The following is an 11,996-nucleotide window of genomic DNA, read 5'->3' as shown; positions in this document are numbered from 1 at the left end:
AACAGACAAGCCTTTTGTGGGTGGAGATGGATGGGCGTCCTGACTGCTCAATGGAGAAATTCTCATCCGCAGTAATTATAGTTAGTCTAGAGAAAAAAGCCGATGCAAATATTCCGCATCAGATAGAGTACGTACGTTGTTAGTGCGATGGGGAAGAGCTGTTTCGTCTAGTTCTGGACTGGAGCTGGTTCCAGTCTCATTTAACTACACCGTAAGCGCCATGCCGTGTGACGTCGTGTTTCAGTGTGCAAGATGCAAATATTTGTGCATATAAATAAGCCATGCCCCTTGGGTGTTCTTACTCTGACCAAGCCCCAGCCCTTGCTACCGCATTCGTTGCGTATGCAATGGCAATGCCTTTTCAGCTTCAGCTATCCATAGCCAGGTATCAAAATTAATCAGTGTTATGCATGTACCTGTTCCCCTATGTCCACACGCTGGCCGTGCATCCCCATATAATTTTGACAGAACGTAGATGAGAACTAATAGACAAGTAGGTAGCTATTATAATGGAGCATCCATGGACTAAATGGCCTTACTAAATCAAAGGCAGCCCGGGCTTACATGTTCATATATCCAACCAACCAAGGAAGATGCGTCACTCACTGGTGCCGCTCATGAAGGAAAAGTACAAGCGTCAATCATCCCCTGGCCTGTGTTGTGCCCCATGTGATTTCCACATTGACAGCAACACAGCCAAAGCACGATAACTGAAAACAAACTGTGTTGTTACCTTCTTTACAGCTGATAATGCGTCCGGGGTCGCTCGTAGGGAGCTCGGAAGCTTCCAAAGAGACGAACCTACCATCTGTGCTGCTGTCGCGCGTCACCGCAAGTCGCCCGATACTGATGCCGCTAAAGTCCAAGGATAGCGAGAGTCGGCCGAGCTGCAAATCGAGGAGCGGCATATCGTTGCAGATATGGCGCTCATACGGCAGATCTTTCTCCCTCAGCCTGACCAGTGCCACCCGCGGTTCTTCTGTGGACAACGGCTTACTAGTACTGGCAACCGGCTCGTTGTAGTTTGGCTGTTGAGCTGGGCTTGTCGCACCGAGGCTGTCGTCTATAGTGCCTTCTGCTAGTGCTGCAGCTTGGCACGATTGGTCTCCTGCTGGACCCGCTGTGGGGACTTCTTGATTTTCGGCCTGCCTTGTTGCTTGTTGACTTGCGGGTTTATCTTCGCTACTCAAGAGCTGCTGTTCCTGCTGAAGCTCGGCCGGACCACGATGTGATCCTGAAGCTGGATCGGCGCTTGGTCCCGCGGCGGAACTTGGACGGATCGTCTCTGCCGACGACACTTCGGATCCAGAATCAAAGGAGAGCTGCGTGGCCGTGGATGGGCCCGAGAGCAATGATAGCGCACGGCTTTCTGGTGGGCATACACGCGCCCCAGGGACTCCGATGAGAACTTTCAAGCTGTCACAGATCCGCAGTATTGCACTCGCCAGTTCCTCCGCCTTCTTGCTTTCCAAGAGCACACCGTCTGGGATCGTCCATTGAGAATACAGCTTTCCATGGCAGGCCGAGACGGAAAAATGCCCGAGGCGAGTAATGAGCGCATGGCAGAGGAAACATGCAGACTTGCTGCAGCCCATTGCTCGCGGCCACAACACAGGGTTTTGGGCCAGGTAGTGCATCGTCAGCTGCACCTCTGCGTGGACGGGAAGCTGACCTGTGTTGCCGGAGCCACTGGGAACCACGGCGTACCCTTTGCAGCTGGTGACCGCGACATTTCTGAGCAAATCCCGATACTCTGAGTGCCGTGCCATCTTGGCAAAGTTTCTGCAAACTCCGTAATACCGCCCAAGTTTGTCTACCTGCCGGATCTCACTCTTGCCAGCGAGTTCCGAGCCGACCTTTCCGCATGCTCGCAGCTTGGCCTCGAGCGTCCGGGGCACCTCGGCAGCCGATACTTCATGGGCCTTGACGACTATGATCTTCAGCGCCGATCTCACCGTCTTTCCATCCCGGTGTTGGCAATCGAGGTGCTTGAGCTGTTTGTGAACCCTTTTGAGCGCTGCAAGTGTCCTCGGGAACCGCTGCTCCAAAGCGCTTTGTATCTGGGGCAAAAGATCCTGGAGCTTGTCCAATAAAGATGTCTTGGTCTGCTTCTGCTTTGCCCTATGCCAAGCTGGTTCTGGAGCCCAGCTCGGTCGGGTGCGCTGGAGTATGCGGTCGCCCGAGAGTTCCATCACCGTATCGAACGACCTTTCCAAGAAGGCATCGCGGTGAATTTCTGCCTCTCCCAGATAGCCCTTCAGTCAAGTGGAAGTCATTGTGGACGACACATTCAGCCTGAAAGATGGACTTACCGCGAATGGCGTAGCTGCTGATTGCATTCCCAATTTTCTGCAACGCTGCCACTGTCTTTGGGATTGGAGTTTCATTACTTGCTACCAGTACAGTCAGGCAGTTTCTGCCCTCCTCAACGCATACTGCTGATATCCTTTTGACACCTTCCTCTGTACATGCCAAGTATGCAAGATCATTGGCCAGCTTAAGCTCATGGTACGGACTCAGGACATAACTCTCGGCGTGGCTATTAGACTGAGGAAGCCGCTTGTAGATCGTCCCATCGAATTGTGTCTTTTCAAGTCTTACGGCTAGTTGACGTAGGGTCGACTTTGTCTTGGGTGTCCAGTAGGAAGCTGACATGTTGACCACAGCAGAAACAAACACACAGGTTCTGATCGAGGTGAACTAGGTCGAAAAGTAGACGACTGGAACTCTCCCGGTTCCCGGGCTCCTCAGGGTGCACATGCTGAGGACGACAAAAACCAGGGCTTATCGTATCATGCCGCAGATGGAATGATTGGACATCCATACTCAAGGTTAATATCTGTTGGTGAGCCTCCCGCATTGTAGGACTACCAATTGGCAACGCTGGATGCCGTTTGGGGTGTCACACTCCCGGTGACACTGCATAAAGTGCGGAGCAATTAGGCCTCCCGAGATGCCAAATCGACAGAATGACTAATTAAGGGTGGGAGTCGAATACGACCCCACGGGTAACAAACAGATAAAGAAAGCAGAAGGCAAGAGTTGAGAGAAAGGGACACCAAACCGCAATATAACAAATCTGGATGGAGTCTGCCGCAGAGGCACTAGAGGTCTTACAGAAAACACAACAGCTGTAGCTTGGCTCAGGTTAGACCTCACCAATCACAGGCTTCAAGATCAGCGGGATCACCTCGGCCGCATCGCCGATGAAGGACCAGTCCCTCCCAGGGATGACATTTTTGCTTCCATCGTCCTCGTACAGGTTCACCACGGCGACTCTCGCCCCCTTGTCCCTGGCTTCGTCCACATAGCCAGCAGCGGGCCAAACCTTTGCTGATGTGCCAATGACAAGACAAAGATCAATCGGGTCCGCCTCGTCTTGGAACAAAGCATCCGCCTTGTCGACGGTGTCTTCGGGCAGCGACTCGCCAAACCAGACAATGCCGGGCCGCAGCAGCTCACTCTTGCACTTGGGACATTGTGGCAGGTCTTTTCTGTCGATTTTTGACTGCAGAGTATCGCCAAGCGGCACGCCCTTTCCCTGGGTGGTGCCGAGTGGGGCCACATCGTTAACAGTCGGCTCGCTGGCAACGTAGTTGTCGCCTAAGATTTCGCGGTTTTTGCGCTCCAGGCCAGCCAGCATGATCGGATTAGCGCGCGGTCGAGTGGAATCATCCAGGACTCCGTCCTTTGGACCCCTGATCAGCGCCGTGTCGAGTGCCGGCGTCAGCGGCACCGTCGTATTGCCCTTTTCTGTATAGCCACAGCCGGACTCGTTCCAGCATTTGAGGTCAAACAGATTCCCATGCAACTCTAGCAGTTGGTCGGCGGGATGACCAGCGCGGGGGGACAGGTTGTCCACGTTCTGGGTCAGCATCGTGAAGCCCGGCACTTTCCTGGCCAGCTCGGCGAGAGCTCTGTGAGCCTTGTTTGGCTGGGCTTTGAGGGCCTCCTCACGCCTGTACGAATAGAACTGCCAAACCAGGCCTGGATCGTTGACGAAGCCTGCCGGAGAGGCTAGTACGAACACATCCTGGTTTTGCCAGAGTCCTCCAGGGCCGCGGAACGTGGCGAGTCCCGAGGAGGCCGAAAGGCCGGCGCCGATGATGGCGACGATATTTCGAGACTTGGCCAGGTGGTTCTGGAAGTCTGCGACCAGGGCTGGGTCAAGGGGTGGAGTGATAGGTTGGACTGCCGCTGAGCTAGTCGCTGATGACGACATGGTGGATCTTGGTGGGGTTGATGATGATGGTGATGATAACCTTGATAGTGACGATGGCGATAATTGAGCTGGGAATGATGATGCACGGCCGGGGTTTGGAAATGGCAAGGCAAATTGCGTGCGCGGCGTTTTGAGGTTGTGGAGCTTGCGTTTTGGGATGAGTCCGGGAAACGCTAGGAAACAGAGATTGCGCTGAGCTTTATGGATCAAGGGACGGAGCACGCAAGCTGAGCGACGCAGCATCTCAGGGCAGGCAGCCATAATGAAAACTCCCATTACAAGAGATTCCGCCAACAGGAAGAGAGTCAAACATGGGGCAATCTTACAGCCTGACCACCCCCGCCGCTATGTGTTCTGTCGCGCTAAAGTGCAGGGTGGGTGAGGTTTTCTGTGAGGGGTTGGTGGACTGGACCAACAGTTGTATGTGATGGGATGTCAGCCGAACCAATGGGGAAAAAAAAAAAACAAGATCCTACCGCAGTGTTTAGAAACTGCAATTGATGTTATGAGCGCTTCACCAACAAAGGAACGACTTGTTTCCCGGCTATAATTGAATTGCACATCCATCTTCTTTTGACTCTTGTAACCTCCAACCGCCCCCACCAATTTATTCTGAATGACTACTTACAGTGCATCACCCACTTAAGACTTGTCGATCCGGTTCCGAGCCGTAATGGATGTCGTTGGAAAGCTCCGTAGGTAGCATCTATACGGCGTCCGAACAAACCGGAGGCATTAACCTGGAGACCCCGGCGTGGAGACGGAGCCGTGCTAAACCGACCAGCCGCACGCATGTGATGTAACCTCGTCTCGAGGGAGTCAAGATTTGCGTGTTGCATAATCTACTGTGGTGACTGTGTTTTTTCTCTTTCTTTTTCTGCGGACCCAGCCATTGAGCCGACAGATCCGACAGCCTGTGAGTCGGAAAGCGGATCGAAACGGCCTAGACCTGACTGTTTCGGCAACGGAGCCGATGGGTCTTGTAGGCCAGACCAGTCTGGATCATTTTTTTTTTTCGATGTCGGAGAGGCGGGGAGAGAGAAGGAAGAGACGACGTGTTTTTGTTTGTGCATCTGGTTGGTCCAGTCTCGTCTATTGTACCCAGTTCTTTCTTTGAGGTGGTGCCTATGGCAATCACACGTGCAAAAACTCCATATGACAGGGCAAAAATTGCATGGTCTCTTATGCCAATTTTGGCAGGAACCCAAATGCACTTCTTAGTGGCTCCAGTGGACCTTTGGGCTGCCTGAGCCCTGCTTGCCCTGTCACTTGGGCAGCCATTAAAGGAGACGGCCCAAGCCGCGAGATTGCAGTGACCAGACGGGTTGTAACCGTTCCAAAGGTTTGCGCTTTGTCTCTAGGGTTAAACTTGATTGAACTTGATAACTCGGTCGGCACTACCAAGTAGTAAATATCGTATCAAAGCATTGTAATGTTTGGTTTGGTGTTTCTTTTTTGGAACCAAGGCTTGTAGAATTGCCCCCACTCACAAACTTTGCATGCTCACAAGGTGGTATTTCCGGAATGTCAAAGAACTTAGAAGGAATGTCCCAGTCCACAGTGTGGGTCTTTGAGGAATTCCCCTGATCACGGTGTTGACAGGTCCGATTCCGCATACTGATTTTCCAAGGACTTCCCTGATTTGATTGACCCGGATTTGTCTCGGCTCAAGTCAGCCCAGAAGTCTTGTATGGTCAAGCAATTTCTTGACCGACTGATCTTCTCATCATTTCAGGCCATTGTCAACAACCATCTTGTCTGCTGTAGTACCACGTAAACGTTAGTCAGTTGATCATACCAGTAGTAAGCACACTTTTTTGTTTCTCGTCTAGTTTTTGTGCAATTGTGGGCAAACTAAATAAATGCTCTAGTCTAGTCGGGTCGAGAACTATCCACAGTTCGGCATTTTTCTCTCTTCTTCCACTGTCAGCGCGATTCGTGAATCCTCTGATTACCAACTTTCGGGCCTTTCCACTGCAGCGGTTCCTGCTCTGACGGGCTTCAGGGTCCTTGACACATAAAACGGATAATGGGCGGGCGGATGCCTGTGCTGTGCCTCCGCGCGGCTCCACCGGTCCCACTGCCGCCGCCATCCAGATTTCCGAAAAATGTAGCGTCTCCAGTCGACGACGCCGCTTGGCCGCTCATCCCCCCGCTCAACACGAGACAAAACCGGACTTGATCGCCAGTAATCAACAGACCGTCTACTGGCGCTGCTGCTCTTTCTCTCTCCCTTATCTCTGGGTTGTTCACCTACACTCGCATATTTTGATATCACTACCAAATCCCCCGTATCTGCTGCATATGTCGCCGTCTTTTTAGACCAGAATACTTTCTAGAGTTATATTCGCGATGGCCAGTTTGGGACTTGCTTGCTTTCGATCTGTTGGATGGCCGCCTTTGCCCGAGCCTGACACCTGAGAAAGTATCATTGGTCATATCCGGCACCAAACAAATACCAAAGTGACGACAATCGGACGCATATACACACAAGAAAACAAGATCTCCAGGGGATTTGACATCTATCCAATCAAGTTTCTAACCTATACTTACTCATTCTAAAAAAATGGCATCCTCCGAGACTGCTGGAGATCCCAGCAGGGATGCCTCGCCTTCTGCTACCACGGGAGCATCTACACCTCGTAGAAAGGAGAAGAAAAGAGTTGGTTTCCATCGAAATGAGGGTGATGGGCCCACGAGCATCGTCGTCGACGATGGGACTTCACAGCAGCAAATTTTGACACTACAACCAACCGCGGCCACAGGTGGCTCGCCGGATCCATTCACAACCCCGCGGCCATCTCCGCCTGAACCATCAGCACCACCGCAAGAGGCAGGGTCACCAATCACGCCAACCGGGGCACCCGATGCCTCGGAGCTTCGTCGTGCTTTGACCAAGATCCTGACCACGCAAGACGAGGCCCAAGACGACCGCGGCAGACAGGGCCGCTCGTCAAGTGTTGGGCCCTCCAATGCCGCCCCGCCCGAGCCTGCCGTCTTCAAGAGTCCCCAAAGACCAATGAGGCCGGTGCTGAGGCGTGATACCAGCTATGATGTGCACGAGGAGAGGGTCAAGGCCGACCTGGCCGAGATGTACACAGGAGAGCGGGAGCAGAGGTCTAGACAGGCGGCCAGGGAAAGGGCGCACAATCTCGCCGTCAGGGTCGAGAATTACGCCTCACCACACGCTTCACACCGACCCTCTCTTGATTCCGAGGATGATCTCGAGGCCGGTGCGCGGGCTGTTCGGTCCACGGCCGTTGATGGAGACGGCAACTCTGAGAACACGCAACAAAATGTTCGATCCAGGAAGCTCCAACGCAAGAATTCTCACCTTGCACCAGAGGTACTTGAGCCTGCCAAAAACCTCGTTCGTGCCCACACAAAAAGGGCCCAGAAGCACAAACGGACCGCCTCATCCGAGACCCAGCCAGATGGGTACTTTGCCTTCCAGCCTGCCTCAGAAGCACGTTCCGGAGCCGTGACGCCCGAGCCGGTACAGCCATACGTTCAGGACTATGTCCCGAAGCCAAATCGTTACCACGGTGGCATTTTGGGTTCGCTGCTGAAGCTTTACAACGAAGGCACAGGCAGTGGATCCAACAGCAGAGCGTCAACGCCGGCCCACACGCCTCAGCACTCCCCTCCGGGCTCGAATGCACCGTCCACACCTGGCTCGCCTAGGCCCTCGAGGCCGAGCAGTGCCATATGGAGTGGTTTACACGTCGGGGGGAGCCCAGGGCCAGGCAACGCCGGTGGGGATTTCAAGACACATCACAAGAGCCACTCGACTTCGTCCCTGGCGCTTGGTGAGCTCATAAAATCGAGCTCGACATTGATGGCGCCCGGGTCCAGTACCTCGGGCAAGGGCTTCGCCGACCGGGTGCGACAGTCTGGACAGAGCGCTAAGCGGCGGTCTGGTATATTTGGCGGCACAGACTCGCCGAAGCCGGCCAAGTTGAAAAAGCCAAAGCAGACCAAGGGAGATCAGCACCTGCGCATCACCAGGCATATTGCCAAGATTCTTAGCAGACACAGATACGTGCTCAAGCTCTGCCGTGCGCTTATGATGTACGGTGCTCCGACACATCGCCTGGAGGAGTTTCTGACCATGTCGGCACGCATCCTCGAGATCGAGGGCCAATTCTTGTACTTGCCTGGGTGCATGATCGTTTCGTTTGATGATTCGGTAGGTCTCTCATCTTTGACTCGCTGTTTTTTCTTTTCTTTTTCTTTTTTTCTCGCCTCCTACACTTACTAATACCTGCACCTATGGTATGTTTTAGGCCACACACACTACCGAAGTCAAGATCGTCCGCCAGAAGCACGGCCTCAACCTCGGCAAGCTGCGTGATGTTCACACTATTTACAAGGAGGTTGTCCACGACCTCATTGGTGTTGAAGAGGCTACGACCAGGCTGGACGAGATCCTCAAGCAAGACGTCAAATTCGGCGACTGGGCTCGCATTCCCATCTACGGTCTCGCCTCAGCCAGTGTTGCGCCCTTTGCATTCGGTGGCCGTTTGATCGACCTCCCCATCATATTCGGCCTGGGCTGCTTGCTAGGTTGGATGCAGCTCATTCTCGCGCCGAGCAACTATCTCTACGCCAATGTATTTGAGATCACCGCCGCCATCGTTACCTCTTTCCTCGCTCGCATGTTCGGCTCCATCCGCGGCGGCGAACTGTTTTGCTTCTCCGCCATGGCGCAGTCGTCCATCGCTCTCATCTTGCCTGGCTACATGGTCCTCAGCGCTGCCTTGGAGCTTCAGTCTCACAACATCGTCGCCGGATCTGTTCGCATGGTCTACGCCATGATCTACACGCTATTCCTCGGTTACGGCATGACCATCGGCACGGCCATCTACGGCATCATCGACCGGGAGGGAGCTACCTCGTCCACGCGTTGCAATGGTGGCATCGACACCGACTGGTACTTTCTCTTTGTCGTCATCTTCACCGTCTGCCTGTGCATCATCAACCAGGCCAAGTGGAAGCAGATGCCCGTCATGGTGGCAATTTCCATGCTCGGTTATGTCGTGAACCTGTACTCGGCCACGGCATTTCCCGGAGGTCAGATCAGCAACATGCTCGGCGCCTTCACCATTGGCATTCTCGCCAACATGTACAGCCGGCTGGGCCGTCACGTGTACAACTACTACCTCGATTTTCTGGATTGGTGGGATGTCAAGGTCCGCCCTCGTTTCCAATCCGCCAGCCGTAGACGAAACGGTGTCGCCAGTGGCGGGTACGAAAAGGGCGCCACCGAAAGCGTGCCGCCCAGTCCGTCTTTTGGTCCGACGTCGACAGAGAAGCCCGCCGAGGACAGCGGGGAACCGGCAGACACTGAACGTCGTCGCAACGTCGGTTACGGTCTCGCGGCCGCCGCCATGCTTCCCGGTATCTTTGTGCAGGTTCCCGGAGGCCTGGCAGCTGGCGGCTCGCTGCTGGCAGGGCTGTCAACGGCGAACCAGATCACACGGTCCAACAGCACCATCACTACGGTCGTAAACGGTACTTTGGTCAACGTGACGGCTCCCTCGGGCCGAGGCATCGACCCTGCCTCGGCGGCGCTGGGCCTCGGGTCGAATCTAAACTCGACTGCGTTCAGCGTCTTGTTCAACGTCATCCAAGTTGCCATCGGCATCACTGTAGGATTGTTCTTGAGTTCGCTGGTCGTCTATCCCTTTGGTAAGCGGAGGAGTGGGCTCTTGAGTTTTTAATGGATCACAAGGACTCGGTTCACAACCGAATATAAACCAGCACAGACTTTTCGGATGTGCTATGATCTCTTTTGTTTTTTATTAACTTTGGTTTTTGCGTCGGAGTTTGGGAGAAGCAAGCGTTAAGAGGAATAGGATAATTAGATTCTAGAATTCATCTTTTATTATCAGGACTTGTAAAAATACCCAACCTTGTGGTAATATGATGTGTACGGTACTTGACTAGCTAACAGTCCAGGTCAGGACAAGGTGTGTGAACAGGACAAGATAATAAGATAATAATCATCTATAATTGAGCAAGCAGCTTTATAGCAGCTAGATGGTTGAATCAAAGAGTAGCTACCTAAAGCGCGAGAGTATCAAAACAACGAGAATTTGGACAAGTTTACCGCAAGTTTGCGCACAACAACTACCACCACTTGATCTTTCATCAAAACCTACTTGAAGCCCGACCAGACAGCGCCGCCAGGGGGAGAGTATGAAGTCAAGCCACCTTGGTAGATGTCGACCCTGACGCCGGGGTCCGACATGGGGGCATAAGTAGGGATGCTGTACATGTAGCTGTCGGGTGGCAGGTCGGTGCCAGAGCCTGTGACCTCGATGTTGGCGCATTCGGGATAGAACCTGGATTCATTTTGCGACAGGAGAGTGTCAGCTGCATACGCATGGACATGAAGAGAAAAGGTGGGTTCTTTTTCATATAACGTGAAGAGGTTGACGTACTGCGGAGTGTTGGCCTGGTGCAGGGCCAACAGCTCGTGTCGAATGAGGTAGTTTCCAGCCTTTAGGTTGCTGGGGATCTTGCTGCTCCACTTGCCCGTCTTCAACACGGTGGCGGTGCCCCAGTTCTCCGAGTTCGGGTTGCTCCCCCACATTCCCATCTGGTCGATCTTGAACCAGCCCTTGCCGTCGCCGGTGCACTGCGAGTGTGCTCCGCTGCACTTGAAGGCCCAGACCATCACGGGGCTTTTGAGTTGTTTACAAGGTTAGCAAAAGCGGTTTCCGGTAGTACAAGGCACGCACGGCGTGGTTGGTAGGTAGGTACCCTTGAGCATGTGTCCACTGCTTCCAGAAGGCGGTGATATTGGTCCCGGCGGCGACGGGGGCCACGAGGTCGGCACCGCGGCCTCCGTTGCATCGCATCTTGGAATCGGCCGGGTTCATGATGGGATCATAGTTTCTTGAGTGTAGAAACAGCTGTTGTTATTATATTGTCACACTCCAGGGGAATCAGCTTGATTGCTTACGGCCATTGCCACTGGATGGTCTTGGGGGACGAAGCGGGAGAGAAGCCCTCGTAGCCTGGGTAGGTGACGCCACCAATCTGGTAGGAAGTCACGGCTCCATGGGCGTTGACAAAGGGAAGGGCGGCGGCAGCCAGGGTCAGGACGGAGGACCACATTTTGGCGGTTGCGGGTGATAGAAATCGGGCTGGACCGTGGTGAGGGATGAGGGACACTGCAACAGAATGGGTGTAACAGATGGCTGTCAAGATATGTTTATATATAAAATCAGGTTTGCAGTATGGAATGACGGAACTACGAGACGTCACCGCGGACGAACCTCGGCGGCATTTCAAATTAGAGAGCCACGGACACTGCGGGACTGCAATATATCCTCATGGGGAAAGAGTCGACGAGCCGTGGAGGATCAATTTGCGTGTATGCATGGTATGGAAGTATTGAAAATTTGGTTGAGGACGGGATTGGCAGTTAATATCGTGGGTGGCAGCGAGGGGGGAACCAGGAGAAACGCGGACCAGCCCCTGAGACAAACCCCAACATCAAAATCTCTGCAAAGATGTGACTGCTCTGCGCGGTCCCTCTTTCGCGACAGATCATTATTGGGACATAGCAAAACACCAATCATTAAAAAGGACTACAAGTTTCTTGATGGGAACGGCGCGTAGGGAGGGTTTGGGCGGATACAAGATTCCAAAAGGGATACAAACCACCAAGGCGGGAAAGGACATTACATGTAATGCGACATCATGTTGCTTAATTTCGACCAAGATCGGCACTTGAAGATCCGCCAAGATTAAGTCAAGTTCG

General features: G+C 53.4%; 4 protein-coding genes across 4 annotated transcripts; 1 reads left to right on the top strand and 3 right to left on the bottom strand.

Annotated features, from left to right (window-relative positions):
- Positions 1-641: 641 nt before the first annotated feature.
- MGG_15049 (uncharacterized protein) lies at positions 642-2,655 on the bottom strand (the record flags this gene model as incomplete). The annotated part of the gene is made up of 2 exons (XM_003721268.1): positions 642-2,236; positions 2,313-2,655. 2 exons carry the CDS (start codon positions 2,653-2,655, stop codon positions 642-644), a joined length of 1,938 nt encoding a protein of 645 aa, XP_003721316.1.
- Positions 2,656-3,148: 493 nt separating this feature from the next.
- MGG_15048 (NAD-dependent deacetylase sirtuin-5) lies at positions 3,149-4,222 on the bottom strand (the record flags this gene model as incomplete). Its single annotated transcript, XM_003721267.1, has 1 exon — positions 3,149-4,222. The coding sequence occupies one exon, from the start codon at positions 4,220-4,222 to the stop codon at positions 3,149-3,151; it is 1,074 nt and encodes a 357-aa protein (XP_003721315.1).
- Positions 4,223-5,919: 1,697 nt separating this feature from the next.
- On the top strand, positions 5,920-10,130 carry MGG_12697 (uncharacterized protein). The gene is made up of 3 exons (XM_003721266.1): positions 5,920-6,025; positions 6,094-8,411; positions 8,509-10,130. The coding sequence occupies exons 2-3, from the start codon at positions 6,789-6,791 to the stop codon at positions 9,943-9,945; spliced, it is 3,060 nt and encodes a 1,019-aa protein (XP_003721314.1). The 5' UTR covers positions 5,920-6,025; positions 6,094-6,788; the 3' UTR covers positions 9,946-10,130.
- Positions 10,131-10,272: 142 nt separating this feature from the next.
- MGG_12696 (cellulose-growth-specific protein) lies at positions 10,273-11,347 on the bottom strand (the record flags this gene model as incomplete). Its single annotated transcript, XM_003721265.1, has 4 exons — positions 10,273-10,569; positions 10,669-10,911; positions 10,991-11,125; positions 11,193-11,347. 4 exons carry the CDS (start codon positions 11,345-11,347, stop codon positions 10,383-10,385), a joined length of 720 nt encoding a protein of 239 aa, XP_003721313.1. The 3' UTR covers positions 10,273-10,382.
- Positions 11,348-11,996: the final 649 nt, after the last annotated feature.

This window comes from Pyricularia oryzae, chromosome 7 (genome assembly GCF_000002495.2).
Source record: "Pyricularia oryzae 70-15 chromosome 7, whole genome shotgun sequence".
Classification (NCBI taxonomy): domain Eukaryota; kingdom Fungi; phylum Ascomycota; class Sordariomycetes; order Magnaporthales; family Pyriculariaceae; genus Pyricularia; species Pyricularia oryzae.
The sequence above is the reverse complement of the archived record's forward strand: the minus strand, read 5'-3'. Positions and strand labels throughout refer to the sequence as shown.

What these genes read in the sequence shown, in the direction of transcription:
- MGG_12697 (XM_003721266.1), top strand. Translation starts at nt 6,789, where the DNA reads ATGGCATCCTCCGAGACTGCTGGAGATCCCAGCAGGGATGCCTCGCCT. An exon ending in TCGTTTCGTTTGATGATTCG is followed by an intron (nt 8,412 to 8,508) that starts GTAGGTCTCTCA and finishes GGTATGTTTTAG; the next exon opens with GCCACACACACTACCGAAGT.